Raw genomic sequence first — 22,273 nt, forward strand, 5'->3', positions numbered from 1 at the left:
TGCTATGACTTTGGCCTTAGGTCAGCGTTCTTTAAAAAGTCTAGGATTCCTCTGGCAGATGCCTCCTCCTCTGAAGCGTGAAGGTTTACTCTGTAAGCATTTTCTTTCTTCTCTTTTCTTAATATGGTTAGATTTAAAAAAAAAACACGTATTTTTTATAATTTTCAGTGCTCATTGTGAGATTCCCTTTCCCATCTAGACCAACTCTTACTCTATTTCTTATCCCCTGGAGATCAAAACTGTTTTCTTTCTCCTGGGCTGCAGTCAACTAATTTTCCAGAGAAGTTTCCATGCAAGTAATAGATCAGTGAGGTTTAACAGCTGCCTGGTTCATGTTCCTTTGGAGACTCATTCAGCGTGGTTGATAAGACTAATAGACGAGGCTTACACTGAAAGCAGATTTAGTGAGACTCAATGCTTCAATGTCAGTGGGTGAAAGAACAAGATGATCTTTGAAGTCCTTTCCAACCCAAGCCATTCTATGATTCTAAGAAGGCAAGCTCAGTTCCTGGCTGTGCAGACAGTGGTGAAGAGTGTTGTGTAGAAGGTACAATGCGTGTACCACATTCAGCTTCCAGCAAAATTCAATTTCCAGCAGGTAAATGCTGAGCAGATGCTGAGTGGTTAATCACCACCTTTTATCTCTTCTGCCTCTTCTCTCAGGTGGAAAGTACAGCGTGCTACTCTCTCTCCTCCTATCTCCCAGAGCGTTGGGAAGGTTTCATATCTGTAAATATATGTTATACTATGGAGAGGACTTAGGGGTGAAAGAGCTTTCATTTACTCCTGTACTAGGTGGGATCCTGGAGGGCATGTCCAAAGTAAGAGCAGGGAAGTCCTGGAGTGACCTGGAGTTCTTCCCTGGAGACCCCCAGGGATGGTTCAGATGGGCCAGCCGGGCAGGTCTATAGTCTTGCTATGTACAGGAGCCTGCATATGCTGTTGGAAATATTATAGTATCTGTTTACTTATGTGTCCCCTTCATCCCAACCCCTGATTTGTTATTTCTGTCCCTGTTTTCATGGCAATCATTCCTTCGGTATGTCCCATGAGGCACGTGGCTTGCAGCACAGTGCCTCACAGCTGCTCCAGTTAGCGGTTTGGGGGCAAAAGAGCCAATTTCCCCTTACATGGTGATGAGACTGGAAAGAGGGGAGGTGAGGGAACCACTCTGCTGTGGGGCTGTGGGGTAAGTGTCTTTGTGCTCATCGTCGTGTGCTCAGCGTGCAGGAAAATCAGTGTGGTATTGAATGTGCTGGTCCCTGGTATCTCCATGGCTCCAATATAAACCTCTGCAAATTGAATTCGTGGCACAGTTCCTTATCTCCTGGAAGGAAGATGTAACAACATCATCTTGTGTTTTAGACAGACATTTTTTCTCAACTCTTGCCCATTTCTACACTGAGGGAAAAACAAACGTTGAAGAGTCTCTGCTCCCCCACCCCTCCCTTCCTCCTGTTTGAAACATGAAGAGCCCTTCACACAAAGCAGCTCAAGTGCAGACGAATTAATTGGGGAAATTAGGTTGTGTTGTATTTCTGGCATTTTCTCAGAAATGGTAATTGCCCTAATTCTCCACCCTGCCAAGCCCTCTGTCTGCACCTTGTCCCCCCCTCCCTTTTCCTCACTGTCAACCTGTCTTTCTCCTGCTTCAGTGGCTGTTTTCATGCTGTTGCCATTTATCTCATTTCAGTAATGAGAGGGATATGGCAGGTACAGAGCTCTCGGAATCTACTGACATCTTCTTTGAAGCAAAGACACAAAAGAGCAGTTTGTTTTTGGGAAAACTCCCTGCCACAGCACTTGACCTCCATGCTCGCCACTTCTCCTGGCTGGGATGTGTTGCTGCTCCAGTGCAAGTCATTTGGCTCAGATATTTTATTTAATACAGTCTCAATGTTCACCCAAACGTTTAACCTCTCCATGTGTCCCCTAAACCTTCACACACTCACTAAGAGCTAATCAAACATATGATCTTTCAATCCAAACTCAGTCCAATTTCCAGAGGTTTGAACTGAGGTTTTTGCTTTCTCCCAACCATCACACTGAACTCCAGATTGCAGGGGCAGTCTACAGCCTTTCAGTTTAGCTTCTTGATGGTTTTTAATTCCTGACCTCTCATTTGCTGGGGTCACCTCTGTAGACAAACAGGGAGGATTTGTTCATTGTTCTGTTTATCCTGATCTAAGACAGCTGGTGGTGTTCATGGTGGGTTCAGATCAAATGGAGTTACCACAGTGGGTAGGAAAGTGTTGGAACTCCTTGTTCTAGAATATGGTAGGTGCCAGCAACTGAGATGGATGAAAAAGGGATTGAACAGAGTTGTAGAAGCAAAATAATCTATTAGGGACTATCAAACACAGCATACAGATCTAGAGAGGTGAAGGAAACTATTTGTGAGCCTAACTGTAGCAGAAATGCTAAGTCACAGCTTGAACCTGTGATTGAGCACCTGGTGGGAAGGCAGGGCCAACCCAGGGGAGCTCAGGTGCATGCAATTCACCTGAGTGACTGGAAGGGGGTGAAGCCAGGATCCACCCCTTCCCAGATCTCATTTAAGGGTTGGCAGTGGAGGTGAGAGTATCTCCCTGGAGAGCTTTGCATGCCTGAGGTTTTCTAAAGGTAAGCAATTTTTGTTCCTTTGTTTCTGTGTCCATGGCTGCTGTATTTGGGCTTGTCCTTGTTTGTTGTAGTTGAGGACTTTGCTACCCCACTATTATTGCTGTACCTTCTATCGCATTTTAGTGTTACACTAACCTATCCTAGAGTAGTTTTTTTCTCTTGAGTAGTAGAATCATAGAATTGTTTCAGTTACAAGGTACCTTTAAAGACCCTCTAGGATTCCTCTTCCCTGAGCAGGCAGATCAGGGTGTTTGGAGGACCCATCTGTATAGTAGACCTATCCAAGAGTGAATATTCACCTACTGCTTGCTTGTAATGTGCTCTGTTCCTCCTGCTGCCCCTACTCATTCAGAAAATTAGCTGAAAAACTGAGATACATAGAAGGTCAGAGTCTCCCTTGATGGAAATCCAGTTGAAATGTTCTCCTCTGGAGTACTACCAGAAACAAGGGAAGGTTTTCTATGGGGTAATCCAGAAGAGGTGATTGTTTCTGGGTTTTAGCAGAAACAATCTAGTTAAAAGTGTAGTGAGAGCAGAAGGTGGAGAACCGTATGCCAGCAAGCTGCATTAATTTAGCCCCAGGTGCACCAGTAACCATGTGTTTCTGGACATAATAAAAAAAAAAACAGTTTGCACTTTGGAAGAAGCACTGCCACCGAAGGGAGATCCATCTTCTCTTGTCTGTGTTGTTGGACCCATTTCCCTGTTGCTTCCCAGCTGTTCAGTGGTCTTCTACTGCTTCCCCACCTGCAGGACCATGGCCCAGCTCTCCTTACAATGGCCATGAGCTCACAAATTGGTCGGGAAAGGTGGGGAGCAGCCCCAGCCCTCAGCGTGATCAGTGAGAGAACTGGAGGCAGAGAAGTTGTAGGCTAGTTTAGTGGGAGTATGGATAAATTATGTCTTGGCTTGCTTTTTATTTATTTGTCAGTGTATCATGTGAAGTAGTGGTTTTTCAAGCAAGGAAGACTTAAAGGTTTTCCCCAACGTGGCAGGCCGCGCTTCAAGACGAATTGGAGACTCCTTAATTAAGTTATTTACATGGAAAAAAGCACTTCTTTTTTTTCCCCTCTAGATTCTTGCGTGGTCAGGGCTCCCATGGGCTTCCACCCCTGTTTCCTCCCCGTTTCGTAGTCCTACCCCTCTCCCAGCCACAGAGAGCTCCTTCTCCTCGCCAGCTGGATGGAGAAAGCCCCTATTTGCAAGCAGCTGTCTTTAATAAACAGGCTGTTTAGGACTAGGCTGTCAAAGAGAGCATGTTCAATGTACAATCAAGGGGCAACGATGCACAAAATTGCACACACACACAAAATAGGAATCTTTTCTTGGTGTGTTGAGCTTTGAACGCTTAAGTGATTCCACCTCTCTCTTTCCCATTCAATTATGCGGGCAACACATGATAAGATTGCTAAAGGAATTAGTGAGTGAAATCTTTATATTGCCTAATCAATATTGTTCTGCTCGGTACAAGGCATCTCACTCTCCTCTCGGCCCCAGTTGTGTTTTCATTTATTTGCCCTCTGAAAACACAAAGGTTCACCTCCTCTGAGCTGTGGTGACCGAGAGGAAAAGCAGCAGCATGTCTGTTGGAAGTGTTTGTACTCAGGGTTTCTTCCTTGCACTAGAAAAGATATAATACAGGAATTATTGCAAACCCAGCCAAACCCAAGTTTCGGGGTCTTAAAGAGGCTTGGAAGGCCTTTCCTCTGTTGCAGTTGTATGGCCTTACAGAAACAGCCAGCAACCTTACAAGCAAAGACAACGGATGGTAATTTTTCTGAGCATCACTGAGGCAAGATGCCAGATTTGATGGGCTACTAGACTGATCCAATATAGTAAATCCTGTGTTCCACTGTGGATTCTGAGACCAAATTATCAATTAATGTGAAGCTTTAAAAAAAAATCCAAATCCCTTTTAGTTCCCTGCAGTCATTAGTGACAAGATACAATATCTATAGCTGAAATGCTTTGCCAGCATCCCTTGGCAGTAAGGCAGAAACTCCACTCCTAATTTTTCCAATACATACAAGAAAAACATATGAGATCAGTGGTTTTTAGAGTCAGATTCGGCTGCCTCTTCATATTTATTTAGAAGGAGGAATAAATCAGTTTTGGGTTACTTCTGGGTTAGTTATTTGTTATTGGAATAAACGCATGGTAATAGATCTGACAGGAGAAGATGTTCCTCTTTCAGCTCTGTGTTTGAGGTAGAATTTGCTTTGTTCTGCACTATATTATATTGATGTTTTTCCCCACTGCTGATGACTTCATCTGCTCCACTTCCTCCCAGTGTCCATACCTCTGCCACAGCTGGCTTTAGGATGCGGATTTATGCGAGAGATCTTTCTTTTCTTTTTCCCCTAACTGTAAAGCCGTAATGCAGAGGCAATTTAAACAACCATCATGAAACAATTTGCTAGGCCTTTCCTCCACCCATTTCCTACCTCAACTTCTTGGGAAGGGAGGCGAATCAGTCAGTCACAGGGCAATTCCCCAAGCAGAAAGAGCTGTCAGCTACATTTAGCAGCTCAATTTTCACCTCTGGAGCAGGGTGGGAAGGCACCCGGGGTGATGATGAGCCAGGCACACCCTAAGCCCTAATTTTTGATTTTCCCTGGGCAGCTGTCAGCCTGAGCACCCAGGGACCACAGCCAGAAGTCTCCCCTCAAACCACTGTGCTTTCATCTCAGGATTTTGTTTCCTTTTTGTCCTGGTGGGAACACAAAGATCTGACTAGAAAGCCAGCAGTCCTTCTGCTAGTCATTCACTTTTAATTTGTGCACTGAGATCCCTAACCCTTCCCCTCCCTCCCGTTCCCCAAATCTTCCTGCATTGATACACAGAAAATGTAGAGCTGTGTTTTCCAATTCCCTTGTCCCTTCCCAGGGTTCACTGGCAGTTTTGTGGGTGACTGGGAGATGTGGGATGAGGTCCTTTCTTCTTCCCCCAACCTGGAGCAGACTTTTGGAGAACAGTAGAGTCATGTACCAGGTGCTTCATGGGGACACTGGGCTAAAGATGACCTTATGCTTGACTACTTGAGTGAAGACATCAGGGATTTCTCTGCTGGCTGAGCTGGATAGGTCCTTGTGCCATGCCCAGGAGGACTGGTGATGGATGAGGAACTGGATGCTTAAGTAGTAGATCCACAGGAACCACTCGTCTCCTAAAACTTCTCCAGTTTCTCCATACCTGTGGAGAGAGAAAGACAGGCACTCAGGACCACCAGAGGATGGGGCCTGGCTGGCAGGGAGATGTCTGAGGAAGCCAGAGCATCCACTGGCTCTTGCCCAGCTTCAGTATTCATCCCTTACTCTCCCTCTGCACTGATGCAGGTGACAGTGACCGTGGGGTCTCAGCCATCCCGTGCCCTCATAGAGAGGGTTGTGCAGCATTGGGGTGTTGCAGCCAGTGAAAGACATGTGGTTCAGTTAAAGACATACCCTTTCCCTTCTTGTCCCCTTGCTTCATCACCCGCATCCCTCCCTCCCTCTCTCACCCTCCCCTTCTCTTTTTGTTTGTCTCCTTCCCTTGTTTTCACCCATTCACTGTCAGGAAGGGCCGCGTCCGAAGGGCCAGCTCAGCGCAGCGTGGCAGCGACACAGACTGGCACCGTCGGCAGCTGCAACAGTGAGTGGATCCTGACCGCTGGGGCATGGAACAACACGTGGGGCTCTGGGACTAGGTTGGGTCCAGTGCGTTTGGCATCCCAGGGGCTCTCATGTGCAAGGGGAACTGCTCATGCTTCTCTACTGCAGCAGCTCTCTGGGGCTTGGCTGTACAGAGAGGGTATGTGGGATGAAGGCAAAAGTCCTCAGTACAATCCTCCTCCATAGGTGTTCAGGCTGTGTCTGTACTAGTGAACAGTTTGGGATGTCCTCTGGTTTATCTCCATGCAGCTAAACCTCTCCTGCCTCCAAGCAGGATGGTGTTCGCTCCACCCAATGGGAATTCCTGACTCATAGAATCGTAGAATCAATGAGGTTGGAAAAGACCACTAAGATCATCTAGTCCAACCATCAACCTGTCACCCATGCCCACATGCTGTTCCCTCATCAATTGCTTTGGTACTATTGATTTGGCATGACCCCAAACCTGTCCATTTGAACAGCTGGACTGTTGCATAGCAGCCTTCGTGCCTTTTGTTTGCTAGTCTAGACACAGCTCTGGTGTCTGAGCAGCTTGGAGCTGTGTTTGAGTGGATTGAAAGCAGCCCAGTCCCACCACTCTCCTCCCTCAACTGGTGTACAGAGATCAAGATGGGTTTGGTGCTCTGGCGGAGCAAAGGAACTTGGGTTGGCCAAGGTGGTGGCTGAGTCTGTTTGGAATTGAGCTAATCCACCCAAAGACACTGTACAGAGCATGATGAGGTGGATCCTCCATGTTGTTTCTCAATGTTTTCCTGGTGCCAGAACAGGGCTCTGCTGGAATCATGCTGGGGTGTGAGTTTAGTTCCTGCTGATTTTACAGGGGATGTGTCAGTGGGTAAGAAGAGGTGCCACCAAAAGGTGATTTTGTTACATTTATCCCTTTCTAAGGCAAAATTGAATTGCAGGGTGTGGATGGGAATTTAGTTCTAAGCTCTGATGTAATTTTGTATCCTCAGCCCTGAAGGCAGTTTTTAAAAAACGATTTCCCTCTGTGCCCTGACACTATTTTTTTTTGCCTTTCAATCATGTTCTTATGACAGAACAAATACCAGAGTTGACCTTTGCAATGCGACATAATAATATGTGACTTCTTTATAGCTCTTTTCATCCAAAATGCTCAGCATGCTGCAAATCTGATCCTGCTGCCACTTACCACTGGACTTAGCACTCATTGTGTGAGCCATGCCTGGGGAAGCCTAGGGAGCACTGACACCCAGAAGTGCTGTACCACCTATTATTTGCAGGATCAGGCCCCAGAGCTATGCAGCACGTGTCTGCGAACAGCCACATTTTGGAGATTTCTCCTCACTCTCAGAGTTGCATGGCCAGTATTAATAAGACAGCCTCCCCTTGGCTAAAATGTCACAACAGGCCACACTTATGTCATATTTACAGCTATCATCTTCAGCCGTGTTGCTTCTTTTATTATTTTTTCCCAGCCTTGAATGCATGCTAATTAATAAACTCCCTTAGCTTGTCATGCACTATTTGATCCTGCAGAAATCACAGTATTTTAACTTAATAGCAAACAGCAATTAAAAAATTATAACTATTCAGGGGGAAAAAGGAGCATAACCACTTGTCTTCTGCATCCCTTCTGAAACAGCCTTGCACTGTGCCCTAGGCATTTCAGGCTCAGGTCCTTTGGCTTGATAGAGGATGGAAATTCCAGACTAGAGAACACTTCTGTTGAAAAACACTTTCCCCTTCCAAACAGGAATAGAAAAGCAGAGAGCTCAGTTAGCTGTATGGGGAGGAAGAAGTGATATCCCAGCCTTGGGCTGGGCTGCAGGTTGTACCAATGTCCTGTAACCAAAGGAAATTCAGTCTATTTGTTTCCTACTCTTAAAAAGGTGATCCCTGCTCATCTTCACCAAGGAGATGTGTATTTAAAAAAAAAAAAAAAAAAGAAAAGAGGTTGCAAGGGATGCGGTTGTTAGGGTGCTGGGAGACAGGTAAGTACAGTGGTAATACATAGGGAACCTGTAAGCTGAGAAATGTCTGTACTGGTTCAAGGCAAGTTGATGTTGGAAGTCCTCAGTAGGTAGGATCCTGGCACCCACCTCCATTTACTACATTCAGGACAGTCAGAACCAGGAGAGAGCTCTGTTCTCCCCTCTTGGTGATGGGAAGTGGTTGTGTTTGGGGTTGGAGACCCAGCAGCCATCAGCAGGCATCTACACATTCTGCTGTTTTCTCCCACTGTGCCACCCTTAGGAAACAAATTCATTAGGAGTAGAGAGGACTAGAAGGGATTCCCTGGATCATCAAATCCAATCCCCTGCTGCATCAATCACTTCAGATTTATCCTTTTCATAATCAAGCGCCACTATTAACTGCGCTCCTCAGGGAAGACAGCAGAATCTCATTGCTTTAACTTGTAGATCCCTCTAATTCCCAGCCTATGCTTAGTCATGGCCTGCTCTCTGAAAGGCAGGTTGCTGGCACAGGAGCAAGAAATTTAACACAGTTTTCTTAAAATAACTGCCCAGAAATACTATCCACAAAAAAGCTGAGACTGCAAAAGGGAACGTGCAAGGTCAGGTAATGACAACGGCGAGGCCTTAGCTCACATTTTGTGTCTCTGCCATGTAGTACATACTTTACATCACCACCTGCCATTAATCTTGTATGATCAGGTGCAGTTACAAGGCAGAAATGCTCACAGAACAAAAGAACTTTCTATTCTTCTCCATAATATTCATTGTGTAACCCTCTGTCTCCTTTACAAAGCATAACTAAACCCGAGCTAAACATTTGTCTATCTTTTCCCCTTCTCGGCAGGCTCCTTCGTGCCACTTACTGCTTTATTGTACAAGCCATTACCTGCACAGCACCTCTGAGAAGCCAGTGAGTTGCACTGCCCCATTTTACAGGTTAGGAAGGGAAGCACAGAGCTATCAGCTGCACTGCCCAAGGGCACGCAGAAAGTGTGACAAAAGCCAGAATGAAATTCCACCTATGGAGCTGCAAAGACATCTGTCCTCTCAGATGCTCCTGATTCATTCCGTGCAGTCTTGCTCACTCCAAACCATCAGCACTCATTAGCTCTGACCCAGACAACACAGAGAGATGGCACACGGAGAGCCATCCAAGCTTGGATGGAGCATAAACTGCTGGAGCCATTCAGGAGGAGGTCTCACTTGACAAAACCACATTTGCTTATTTAACTTGGCAGGTATTCAAGTGAAACAGGCATGGGAGGGAGGTGTCAGAGCTGATCTGGGTATACCAGCACGTGGGATTTTGGCATTCTATTTCAGTGCTCCTGTTTGGTAAAGAAATCCACTCAGAAAGCCTTTTTTTTTTCCTAACCGATATTTAAATGTTGTAAGAATTGTAGTGTCCACCTTAATGTTCCTAACAAATTGATGTATTTTATTAGCCTATAATCTGAACGTCATTGCTGTGGTTACTATAAAAACGTGACGCTCTTCAGAGGGAAGGGTATCAGCAAGTCTAAAGTGTATGCAGATAAATTCCATTGTCATAAAGATCCTGGGGGTCAGCAAGCAGCCCCCAACCCCCCGTAGCAGCTGAGTGGAGCATCCCATGATGGGAAGAGGGAGCGCAGAGCTGTGCTGGTTCTCATGAAGTTGCGATGTGCGAATGCCTGGGACTGTGCCTGGCTGCTTCTGATGGGTTCAGAGGAAAGTGATGGTGCCAGTGACAGCGGGGTAAGGTGACACCACGATGGTGGCTCCTGAGCAGGTCCCATGCCCTGCACGGAGCCTGTGGGCTCTTGCAGGTTGCCCCTTGCTGGCTTGGGTGAATCTCAAAGACTAATTACCCTTTGACTTTCTGTATTTCCATCTCTGCAGAAGGCTGCGGTGGAAAAGACAGAAGCACCAGGATAATTTACTGTGGTGTTATGCAGCAGATTACCCTGTACTTATAGGGTCACCAGTTACCACATAATTAGACCTCCATCGCAGGGACGTCTGCCATAGGTTTCAAAGCAGGGCTTGGAAGGAGCTATGTCTGCAGGAGGTTGGGGATGAATGGCAGCAACGGCTGCTGCTGCTTTCCAGGTTTCATCAGGGAGCGCTCTGCTGGTGATGGAGGATCTGCTGATGCGCCCTGCCCACGGGATGGTGTCTGTGGGACAGCCATGGGTCAGGGCAAGAGGTGGGCAGCAAGACCATATGTTCTGGACTGCCACCCTCTGTCTTTCCACACAACCAAAGTGAACACCTGGAGCATTTTGAAGAATGATAAATGCCTTTCATTGTCAACCCCAAATTCCAGTAGCAGTAAGATGGAAATTTCAGGGTGCGCCTCTACAGCAATTGTTGTTTTAAATATTACACAGCCATAGGCTTGTGACTCAGCCCCACCATAAGGTCAGCAGCCTCTGGAGAGGTAAAGCAGAAGCAAAGAGAGGGGGTAAAGCAAATGATTTTTGAGGCAAGATGGAAGGAGCTGTACATAATTAATTTGGCTAAGGAATGGACAGAGCTGGGAGATCACATAACCAAATAATTGTTTGAGTGGAAGGGACCCTTCAAGGCCATCTGATCCAACACCCTGCACTGAACAGGGACACCTACAGCTGATCAGGTGCTCAGAGCCCATCCAGCCTGACCTGGAGCATCTCCAAGGATGGGATATGCTACCTGATTGCAAATATTTGCGAAGTTGTGAACCTGAATGTTAGAAAATGTTACTGAGAGAAGTATGTAGAAGTCAGTGCAAGGATAAAGTGCTGAAGATGAGGCTATGTGGCAAGCAGGAAACTTCCATTGTGTAAGCAAGGTTTGCTTATGATTTCCTGAAGGAGACAGTGGGTAGCCACTGGGGTATTTGGATTGGTGTCCATCAGTACCTTGGCATAACCTTTAGGTCCCTCCTTCACAAAGGACAGAGGGCAGAATGGAATTTAACAGATTTTTTTTTTAGCTGTTCTCTTTGGGCTGTAAAGCTGTTTTATACATGGACTTGAATGTCACTGCCTGTGCGTGCTGCGTACACATACCCGATGTTCTTGGGCTCCTGCAGCTTATCCAGAGGCAGTGAAACCCGCCAAGGCTTTAAGCCCTGTATTTGTAGTCACGTTTTCCCTTGGAGTAAATGCTCCAGCAATTACATAATTGAGGACTGTCCTGTCTGCTCAGCATATGTCTGCAGGGGTCATTCATCCTACCAGACACTGCAGAACATTAGTGGTTTCTTTAGACTCACATTCTCCCTTCCATCCTTCCTCTTGTGGCTAACACTAATGGAGAGCTGATGTCTAAGGACTCTTCTAGGAAAACCTGCATAGCCCAGAGAGCTGACCACCAAGGAACAGTCCTGTCTTATGGCAAAAACAGTCAGATGTGTCCTACTGGGTTTGTGAAATGAGCCCAATGGGGTGGGGTGTTTGAGGCAGGCATGGAAAGGACACCTTGAGAACAACATGAATGAGGCTTTAGGTCTCAGGAAGTTTAGCCATTAGCATCATCTAATCGTCATGTCTCTGCAGTGGCCAAAATCGTGTGTGGGGGTGCTGGGCTTTGTCTCTGTGGTACAACGCAGCTCTCCCTTCAGCACAGCTTACCCCTGGCACTGATGAGTTTCATCGCTTTGTTAGTAGGTGTGACACTGCAGCCTCTGATAATGAGCTTTTTATTTTAACATGGCTTGCAACGTGTTTGTGTGAGATGCCATCTGTGCTTGCACTGCCTTCATTAGGAGAAAAGCATAAGCATCTTCTGGAGTTGTTTGGTATTTCTGTCATATTTCCCTGCTGAGAAACCATCATTCAATGAAAGGGGGAGAACTTGTACCCAAAAAAAAGCACCATAACCCCAAGTACTTAAACAGGCCAAAAAAGCCATTGGGAATTGTATAACTGGAAGCCATTCTCTACTGGTCAACAGGAAATTAGCTAGAAGGAATGATCCAGCTACTTTACTGCTGAAAGTTTTTCATCATGGTAAAGCACTGAGGCCCCATCCTCTGATGTAAAGCACTGTATGTTTTCAAAAATGGAAGGAGCAGCTCTCTATTTTAAAGAGACTTCCAGCTTTTGTGCCTGCATACTATGATTGCTTGTGAATTTTCTGCCCGAGTTTTGGCTATAACAGGTGCTACTAAGACTTGTATGAGCAGAACTGAGCATCTGACCCTTCAACATCTCTGTGTGCCACTGCATATGTGTACAGGCACTCCTGGTAAGCCAAGAGGCAGCATGCTCACCCAGCACTCACGACGACAGGCTGTCAGATCCCGTGCAGAAAGGGACTGCTTCTACTGGGAGATCCCATGCCCTGGGTTGTATTAAATTTGTGTCTCTGTGCTGCAAGGCCTATGCTCACTGAAACTGACATTAACAAGAAATAGATTTCCAAACAATCTAGCCTAATGAATCTTGAATATTATTATGATTAATGCCAAGGCAGTTGAACTGATTATCCAACATCCAGAAGTTAAGTAATGGAGCCTTATCTAAATCATGTAGTGTCGTCAGTCAGGAATGGCTCTGGCTACAGAGAAAGACAGAGCATTACTGGTTACCCAGAGGGGAGGCACTGTCAGGGCTGAGAGAGAGGGACGATGGAAGGGGAGATTATGAGATACCAATCTGAAAGTATTTTAGCATAGAGTGATAGCACGTGCAAGCACTTTATTGGTACTATTTCCTAAGCTGCATTTCTCAGGCCACTTTGAGACTTCGTTTTTATATCACCAGGTTAGGATTTATTGGTCAAATCTTCTTCCTACTTTCTGGAGCCAGAAACTGAGCTGATTTGCATTCTCTGTGTCGCCAAAAGAGCAGAATCCTGATGGACATGTTTCTTACATTGTGATGGTTTAACTTAGCCTCTATCTGATTAGTGTTTGAGCTATTAAGCACTTCTTGTAGCATTACCAGCTCACTACAAAATGATAATGCAGATCAGTCATGGATGATTTCTGTTGGTACTCACAGTCTTTGCAGAGCATGGATTCCCTTTGAAGTTGGAACCAGCTGATAGCTGTGCTGTTTCATGGGTATTGCACGTCCCTGAGCATGTCTGCCCTAGAAGCGTGTGGTGTCTCCTACCTGGTGGAGACAAATTTGTCAATCCATGTGGTGCCTGACAAACTGGCTAGATGGTGACTGGAGTTTAAAAGGGTTTAGTGCTGTAAATGGGGTGCCCATATTGGGGCTGTGGTGCAGAAGACCACCGAGGCCACCATCTGCACACAGCCCACTGAACCAGCCCAGCACCATTTGCTTTGCAAGCTGCAGTTGCTCTGCCCCTGTCCCTTCTCAATTGATGAGGTATGAGCAGGGGTTCCTCACAGTCCATGTCCCATGTTCATGTTGGAGATCATGATTCTTGGCAGACCCCTCTCCTAGCAGTGGGTAGTGCTGCTTTGAGTTATGGGAAGAGAGGGGAGGGATGAGCTATGGTAAGGAGCACACCAAACAGATTGCTGGCAAACATAATTAAAAATATATGCACGATTACTCCTCTGTTTCCCTTTTCTTAACCATCCTCTGCATTACCTCTGGCATTTTTAGATGGCAGATAATATAACTGAGAGGACTCTTGGGTACTGGCAGCTCTTAGAGAAGCACTGATTTATCTCAGGCCGTTTTGACGTAGCAGAATTTACCTCTAGCTACAGCCACTCCTCCATGTCTGCCCCCCCCCCCTCCATTTGCATAAGTAATTGGCAGCTTGTTAATGGCTCATTAGGAATGCTGGAAACCGTGGGATTAAAACACACTCAGTGGAGCAGAAATGAGGGGGAAAGGGAGAAAGGCCACTGTCCCTGCTTGCAAATTGCACTGCTTGATTCAAGGCGATTCAGAATTACAGGTCATAAAGCAATGCGATTGCTAAATGAAGGAAGGAAAAACAATGTCAATGGCAGGCTTTGTTCTTAGACTCGTGTTTAAACGCAATATGTGCGTCTGGGGGGAAGAAACAGTAGTCCCTTGCCAAACGGTCCTGCTGACAGCAGGAAGGTCTCACCCCCATCTCAGTGCTGTGTTAACCCTGCCTGAGCTCTCCATGCTCCTGAACAAGTCCATCTGGTTCTTTCCATCACGGTGCGTACAGGACACACGCAGAGTGCGGACACAAAGAATTAAGTTGAAATAGTTGTTGGAAGCTTTTTGCTCTTTGTTGACTGTCTTTAAGCCCACGTTGAGCGCAACGGGGACAGCAAAGGCACGGGACCTGAAGGCAAAAGCTGCGCTCAGAGAGTTTGCAGGAACATCTTCGAAATAGCTTTGAAGAGCAGGAGGGAACTGAGGCTTCAGCCCAGCGCTGGTACTGCTTAAGGCTTTTCAGAGTCAGGAGAAGAGCTCTGGGATTTGGGAGGGTAATTCTGGAAATGGTGCTGTCAAAGATACAGCTAACGCATTTCTTTCTGATGAAACAGAAAGGAAATTACAGATAAAGTACTGGGGAATCACATCCAGTCACAAGGTGCACTTAAATGCAGCTACCTCTAATGTAAACTACTTAGGGACTTAAGAGCTTGGTAAGGTGACAGTTAAGGCCATGAACTGCAGGACAGCTAACATTCAGCAAAGCTCAAATCTGTCTGCGTGTCAGAATTAATCCCTCTGCTTTGCACAAGGTGCCCAGGAATCTATCAGGACTCACACATGTGAACTGCTGGCACATCTGACAGACACAGAACTGCCTCAGTTCTGCTGGACCCAGCACTGACTGGAGGAAGGAGTGTCTCCTCCTGGATTTTCAGCCCCAGACTTGCTCAGCCCTTTGCCTCATTCCTGCAAAGCCACCCCCTCGTGTTCCAACCTCATCCCACCAGCTTCTACTCACGAGGACACAAACTGTAGCACTTCTGTTTGTTGTCTGTTTTTCTCCAAGAGTCCAACTTAGCCAAACAGGGAAGCTTTTAGTGCTTCCTGCTTCCATTATCTTTTTTTTTTTTTTGTCCTTGTGTCCTCCCGAGTGACCCAGCCACCTGTGGCTCTACAAGGCTGTTCAGAACGGCTGAATAACACACGCTCCCTGCAGCACGAATCAACGTGTCTTGATGGGGCTATGCATCTGGCTGCTGGGGACAGGCTCAGAGCACAGCATTTCCCAGGGATCACGCAGCTCCTAAGATATATGTTCACATGCAGCCCAGCCTGGGATGGCAGCCAGGTATTCAATTAAAGAAGAGCCCAGGTCGTCCCTACCTACAGCGGTCAGGGAATGCATGTCTTATCACTAGGTCTAAAAAGAGGTGATGTGTTGAGTGGATTCTCCTGGAGAGAAATAGCAGCAAGGTCCTCATGGTGGGGATGGCTTAGGGGCTGCTTTGGGGTGTGACCCCAGAGCTAGTAGGGTTCAGGAAGGGGAAGGTGGGACTGCCCATCAACACCCAGCTTTACTGCTCTGAGATCTGCGTTCCCACGCATCCAAAGTTCTCCTGAGGGTTTTTCAGCCCTGCTCGGGTTCTGATTTTCTGTGTTCTTTCTGTGAATGGCCCAAACTGAATATATTGCACTGCCTTTTCTGTACACTGCCGTTCCACTACCTGCTGCTGCACTGCCAAGCTCATCGGGGATGGCATGTCATCCTCCCTTCCTAATCAGCCGGATGTCATTCAGAAAGCTGGGACAAGGAGAACTCTTTCCCTAGACACCAGCTTTCCTTCCTAGCAGACAAACCTAGAGCCTTGCACTACTACTTGTACATAGCACTTATATAGCTTTACATCTTCAAAGTGCTGTACTAGCATTAAGTAATTATCTCTCTCCCTAATGGCCATTAATGCTGCCCTTTCCCCAACCTCCCCCAGCTCCCCAAGGTTCAACTGTAATACAGCAATAAGCTGCTCCGAGGGAGTGGCTGGTTATCTTGCAGTCTGTGGGCTCAGACATGTAATGAGGCTTCAGAGCACAGCCCCAGTACCCTGGAGTATCCCAAACATGTGCTATCCCAAACATGTGGCTGCAGCTCAGGTCATGCCCTTGTGAGTATCCGTTAGGAAGCGATGCAGATGATACTGCAATCTGGAGATGGAGACAGACGAAGGCAACCTTGGCAGCTCAGAGGATGCACGCTGATTGCTCTATTTATTACTAGGATAGTACAGCAAAGCGAAAGAGCAAAGCAGTGGGAATAACATGTCAATGGGGGCATGGGGAGTTGATCTAGGGAGAGAAAGTTAGAGAGCTAAAAATGTCAAGTGAAGCTCGACAGCCATGGCAATGGGATAAAGAGGCCAGTCTGCAGGTCTGTGAAGCATTAAAATAACAAGGAAAAAAGGGTGAGCTTGGCAGCATCAGGATTTAAGGGGGGGAACAGCAGAGGATTTACTTGCTGTATTTACTTGAAAGCAAAGCTCCCTTGCAGGCTGTGGAGTGCCTCTGGGGGAGATGTGGCAGTGCTGTTGTCTGAGGACACTGCATCTGTAGTGGCCTTGGGAAGTGCACCTGAGTGGTGGATGGGATCTCCCAAGCATGGCTCCTGGGGGGTGGAGGGAGGAGGGGTGGGAAGATGACACTGAGGGATGGAGAAAGGTGGGTTTGATGACACAATAACAATTCTGTCAAGAGCCAAGGACACACCATGTAGACTAGCTTGGCAAAAGGGAAAAAAAAAAAAGCATCTATTTTTTTAATAGGCTCATTTTGCTTTCATGCTCTTGGCAATAACTGGTCCTGCAAATGAAGCATGAGCCGTGGCAATCACATGCAAGTCTGTGCTGGCATAACACAGATCACAGCCACTGCATGTTATGCAAAGGATTGCTGTCATCCTGGACATGCTGCTTCCAATGCCACTGGTCACTCAATCCATCTGTGCTCAGCTCTAAATCATTTTGCTACATCAACGAACAGCAGCGCACAGCTGACTGCAGGCCAGGAAGACTTGACTTCATGTTCACTTGCTGCACAGCTTCAGAGCAGGGCCTTTCCCCACCTTCCTGCATCTGTTTTCTCATCTGTGAAATGGGAGTTTTAATCCTCATCGGTCTACAAGGGGGGCAGATAGGGTTAGTCAAAGGAAATGCTGTAAAACGTAACGCTCGGCCTGGTGGTGCTACACTGGGCACTGGAGTGGCCCTATAGACAATTCAGTTAATGCCAGTTCTGCTCACAGTCAGCAGGTAGGCAAGACTTTGCATTTGCTCTCAAAAATGTGACACCTTATTGGAGATGGCAGAGAATACTTCTGAGGTTCTCACTGATGAGCACGGCTGAACCACATGCTGTGATCCAAGCACTGCTTAATTTTATTATTTTTTCCCCAAAACGAATGTATTCATTACTACTGGATTTATTTTTAGTAAGACATATGTCTCACATGACACTGAGGGTGACGATGAATATTTGACAGTTGCTGGACTCTACCACTTGAGCTTAGCCAAGATTGTGTTGTCACATCCTTGGGACAGCTATTGACTGTGCATGTCACTTTGCTGGCAATTTGTCACCCAGATGTGTCTGTAGGAGATGAAAGACCTCGTCTGCATTACAGTTTATTACAGCTAAGATGGGGTTACTGGCTTCTGTGCTGCTTTCAGGGCCAGATTCTCAAGTGGTGTGACTCAGGGCACTGCCTTGCAAGCAGTACTGCTAATGCCGGTTGTGTAGGCTGAGGATCTGGTTCATAGATTCTGAATGCCGCTAGATCCGTTCAAAAGAGCGTGAGATGGGCTCACTACATTGTGTTAGCTGTAATCTCAGACGATTCTGCAAGATTCAGGATATTGCAAATGTGGAGAGCTTTGTAATATGTAATCATTTTGAGATTGCCGGAAAAATAGAGAGCTAGGGCTACTTAAGGGGAAAAAAATAAGCATTAGCTCAAAACATTTTCTGCAGCAATCAAGTTTGATGTATGTCATGTTCTATCGATAACATTTCCTTGGAGCCCTTTACAAGTAGGGAAAGCAACTTGTAAAAGCTAGGAATGAAGGAAAGAGCTAAAATTACAACCAGGGTTTCAAAGGAACAAAGAAAGAAAAGATTTCCACTTCCATTAAGGGAGTTCAGAGCAGCAAGCTTTGACCACACCAGCCAAGGCGACTCCGCATGGGAAGTGTAGAGCTGCAAGGAGTTTTATCTCCATGCATCGCAGTTCAGAGTATCTCTGCACTTAGGAATGAAAGATGCTCCCGAGACTTTTTAAACGACTTCTCTCTTTTGCAGAAAGAGGCTGTTTCGGAGGTAGGAACAGGTCCACAGACCTCTGAACACAGTGCTGTGAGCACAGGTCTGAATGCTGGCAGACCTCGGAGGAATGTGGCTGCCATCTTCCATGCAGAAACCTGCTAAGCATCAGACCCATCTCACAGCCTATTCCAGCACTGCTCCCACAGCACTGTCCCTCCTGCTTTCAAGAGATGGGGCTTGCCTCTGTACTGGCCCTTCCTCACACTGGTTCAGTTTTAATCAGGCGAAGAAATCTGTGGGAGTGTGGGGAAACCAGAGGCTTGGGATAGAGCTTTCTACGAGAAAGATTTTCATCCAAACAAATGCAACAATCTCATTATTTTGAGTAGCCACACATATGTAGAAATCCTAGAAATCTTCTCCCCCAAATCCTTCATAGGATCTGAGAGATTTCTGCCCATCTGAATCAGCTGCAGTGCTACCAAGTTATTAGCAATTGCTTTCTTGCTGTCCATAATGAGATGAGCAGACTTCAGAGCAGCACTACAAATGCACCTTCTCTCATCACCACGAAGCCCTCAGCCACTTTATCCTCAGCAGAAAGAAGTGCTGGAGCCTGGTGGCTGCGTGGCTCCCTGCACCGGCTGGGCTTATCAATTAGCTGCGTCCCCACAGATGGTGCTTCTTGTGTAGGACAGAAGAGAGAAAAGAATTTGCCCTGCTTAGACACACTTGTTTAGAAATCTCTAGTGAATCTGAAGGTAAATCCATCTGCTTTCAAGCTGTTTGCATGCATTCACCTGCTGCAGTCACGTACCTATTGAATCATAGAGTTGTTTGAGTTGGAAGGGACCCTTCAAGGCCATCTGGTCCAACTCCCCTGCACTGAACAGGGACACCTACAGCTGATCAGGTGCTCAGAGCCCCATCCAGCCTGACATGGAGTGTCTGCAGGGATGGGGCACCCACCACCTCTCTGGGCAACCTGTGCCAGTGCCTCACCGCCCTTACTGTAAAAAACATTTTCCTATATCCAGTCTAAATCTCCCCTCTTTTAGTTTGAAACCATTTCCCCTTGTCCTATCACAACAGACCTGCTACAGAGTCTGCCGCCTTCTTTATTACATCCCCTTTAGATACTGAAAGGCAGCAGACCCTGATAGAGAAAGGACCTTTCCCTTTCAGTACCCCATGGGACTTCACCTTTGGCCTCCTCCATTTCCAGGCTCACCAAAGGAACTGGCTTTCCTGCCTTCGTTAACTACCGGGCATACCTTTACAAGCAGACCGCCTTTTTGCATTGCGGTCCTGCAGTCATTTACATATTCAAAGCACTCTTTGAAAAGGCCTGGAGCACAATTTCACCAGCGCCACATCATCTTTCACGCAATTAGGTGATGAGCAGACGCCTGCACATGGCTTTTAGAAAGCCTCACCGAGGAGCAACAAACCCCACTCTATTTCTGGTGGGTGCTGAGGGCCTGCAAAACCCATCGCAGCACCCTGCAGGACACTCTGCTCCTTGCCTTACCTCCTGGTTCATCATTGTTGTTTTATTACTTTACAAGCCCATTTTGGGAGGAGAGGACATCATTTATCTTGGTACATTTCACTCCCTATCCATCATGCCAATCAGATGGGACTGGCGGGTAAGCCCATGGGCGGTCGGGGAGGCTGTATCCAACCTAGGTCTTTTGAGAAGCTCCACGTTGAGGCAGCTCATGGGGAGGCCCTGAGTTTATCTGTATCACATCAGAGCTGAGCCCTTCCTCAGGGCTCCGTTCACTCAGATCTCCTCATGCCTTTTTCCTCATGCAGGTTGGAGGACACACCATGCTGCCTATCCGCTGGATGCCTCCAGAGAGCATCATGTACAGGAAGTTCACAACGGAGAGCGACGTCTGGAGCTTCGGGGTGATCCTCTGGGAGATCTTCACATATGGGAAGCAGCCCTGGTTTCAGCTCTCAAACACAGAGGTACAGCAGTGCTGAGACACCTCAGCTAGAAACCGTGCTTGCTAATATCTCTCCTTTCCAGACTTCTCATGCACTGATGGCTCCCAGCTTGGCACCCACGATAGCTCCCTACTGTGTCGTTTTTCAGGCATAGAAATAAAAATCTTCACATGGGAGAAGCTCAATTACCTCCATTTAAGAGCTGGAGAAATGGAGGCATGCAGGAATCAAAGAGCTCTGCCAAAGCCATGGGTCACCCCTGGTCTCTGCCTTCCAAGTTCCTGACATACCTCCACAATAGCCATCTTGGGTACTGACACAAAACACAAATTATTGCTGGGATGTGTGATGCTCTGCATGTCCCCTGCTCTCTTTCTCCTTATTTTATACCCGAATCTCTTACTGCATTCTTCATTTTCTGACAAAGTGAAGTATGTTATACGGCATGCGGCACGCTTCTTTGGGTCTGTGTGTCATAAGAATACCTACTCTACAGTTTGGCCCTGTTCACTGAGGATGGGACCCAAGTTTGTCCTTGTTATTTCTTTGAATAACAAAAGCTGCAGCCCATCAGTGTAGGGCTGCACCGTAAAAAAGTTGAGGGAAGGATGGCTAGCATTAGCAGTGTCAGAGCTGAGGTTTGAGGCACATCAGCAGAAATGCTTTGGAAGGTTTTTGCTCAGAATAGCAGGGGGTATGATGGAAGAGGAGCAAGATGCATTGACAGAGCAGTGTGTGGGAACCTTGCACATTTTCATCCTACTGTGTATCTAATGGATTTCAGAAATTTCACCTTTTGTAATGAGAAACGTACATTTTCTGCTTTCTGGATACAGATCCCTTAATTAAGTGAGTTGCAGAGATGGCAAATCCAAGGTGTTGCTTTACATCTCTAATACTTGCCCATTCGTGTGCTCAATGGGGCCTGACTGTATATCCCAAAGTAGCACACGCAAACATTTTAGAGACACAAACAATGGAACAGACAGCGACAGAAGTTATTTGTCACGCTACTTAATGAGCTGCTCTGGCATTTCCCTAGGAAGGTAAATACAAACACAAATGAGCACATGTAGCTCATACCCAGCTGAGAGGCATGCTGGAAGAGAGCTCAGCTGCCCCCATGCCTTCTGCCTCAGTTTCCTTTGCAGGGAATAGGACTCAGAAATGTGCCCCATGGCTTATAGGAGAAGAGCTAGTTAGGATCTGCACAGATGCAGCTGCATTGGTTTTCCTACCATAGAAACACAGAAACATTAAGGTTGGTAAAGACTGCAAAGATCATCTAGTCCAATCATCAGTTCACCCCCACCATGCCTACTGACCACGTCCCTCAGTGCCACATCTTTACATTTCCTGAACACCTCCAGGGATGGTGACTCCACCACCTCCCTGGGCAGCCTGTGCCAATGCAGCACCACTCTTTTGGAGAAGTGTGCAGAAGCCAGGTGGTTGCAGTGCTGGCACCTCCACCAGCTCCTGCATGGTGAGGCATCAGAGAAGTGGCTCTGCAGCCATACAGCCCAGCTGGCCAAGCACCAGTCCCTTGGGTGAGGCCATTAGCAAGGGGAGGATGATCCCTCCTGCAGGTTCTGCATGGCCTCCAGAGAACTTTTAGCAACTTTGTTCAAGGTTGGAAGAGATCCTTTCTCAGCAGAGGGATGAGGCAGGGAACCACTTCATCTGAAAGCCTCAGATGATAGTGCATTAGCTTCTGTCCATGCCCTTCTGTTGACCTGGAGAGGCAGGACCCACCACTGGGCTCCTGTGCACATTCAGGATGCCTGCCAGAAACCATACGTTACCTTTGACCCCTCCCATATGCCAACACTGCCAACAGCCTTAGATCCATGCAGGCTCTTCTACACAGTGCATCCTCCTCAATCCGCTTTGAGCAGGTCCTAATCTCTCTGCTCTGCATTTATTTGCAAGCAGCAAAGCGATAAGTATCTGCTGAGCTGCGTGGCGGGTCCATTACTAT

At 46.9% G+C, this 22,273-nt stretch overlaps 1 protein-coding gene across 4 annotated transcripts in view; it reads left to right on the forward strand.

Moving 5' to 3' along the window:
* The window catches only part of NTRK3 (neurotrophic receptor tyrosine kinase 3), a 179,268-nt gene that overhangs the window by 155,452 nt on the left and 1,543 nt on the right, over positions 1 to 22,273 (forward strand). For 3 of the 4 annotated variants that reach the window (XM_021407493.1, XM_021407490.1, XM_021407492.1), the window contains one exon: positions 20,155 to 20,313. In XM_021407493.1, coding sequence (XP_021263168.1) covers positions 20,155 to 20,313 — 159 coding nt within the window. Of the gene's footprint in view, positions 1 to 6,177; positions 6,253 to 20,154; positions 20,314 to 22,273 lie in introns of all 4 variants that reach the window. The other variant, XM_021407496.1, reaches the window with a different exon arrangement.

The sequence above is a fragment of the Numida meleagris genome, chromosome 9 (assembly GCF_002078875.1).
Source record: "Numida meleagris isolate 19003 breed g44 Domestic line chromosome 9, NumMel1.0, whole genome shotgun sequence".
Lineage (NCBI taxonomy): Eukaryota > Metazoa > Chordata > Aves > Galliformes > Numididae > Numida > Numida meleagris.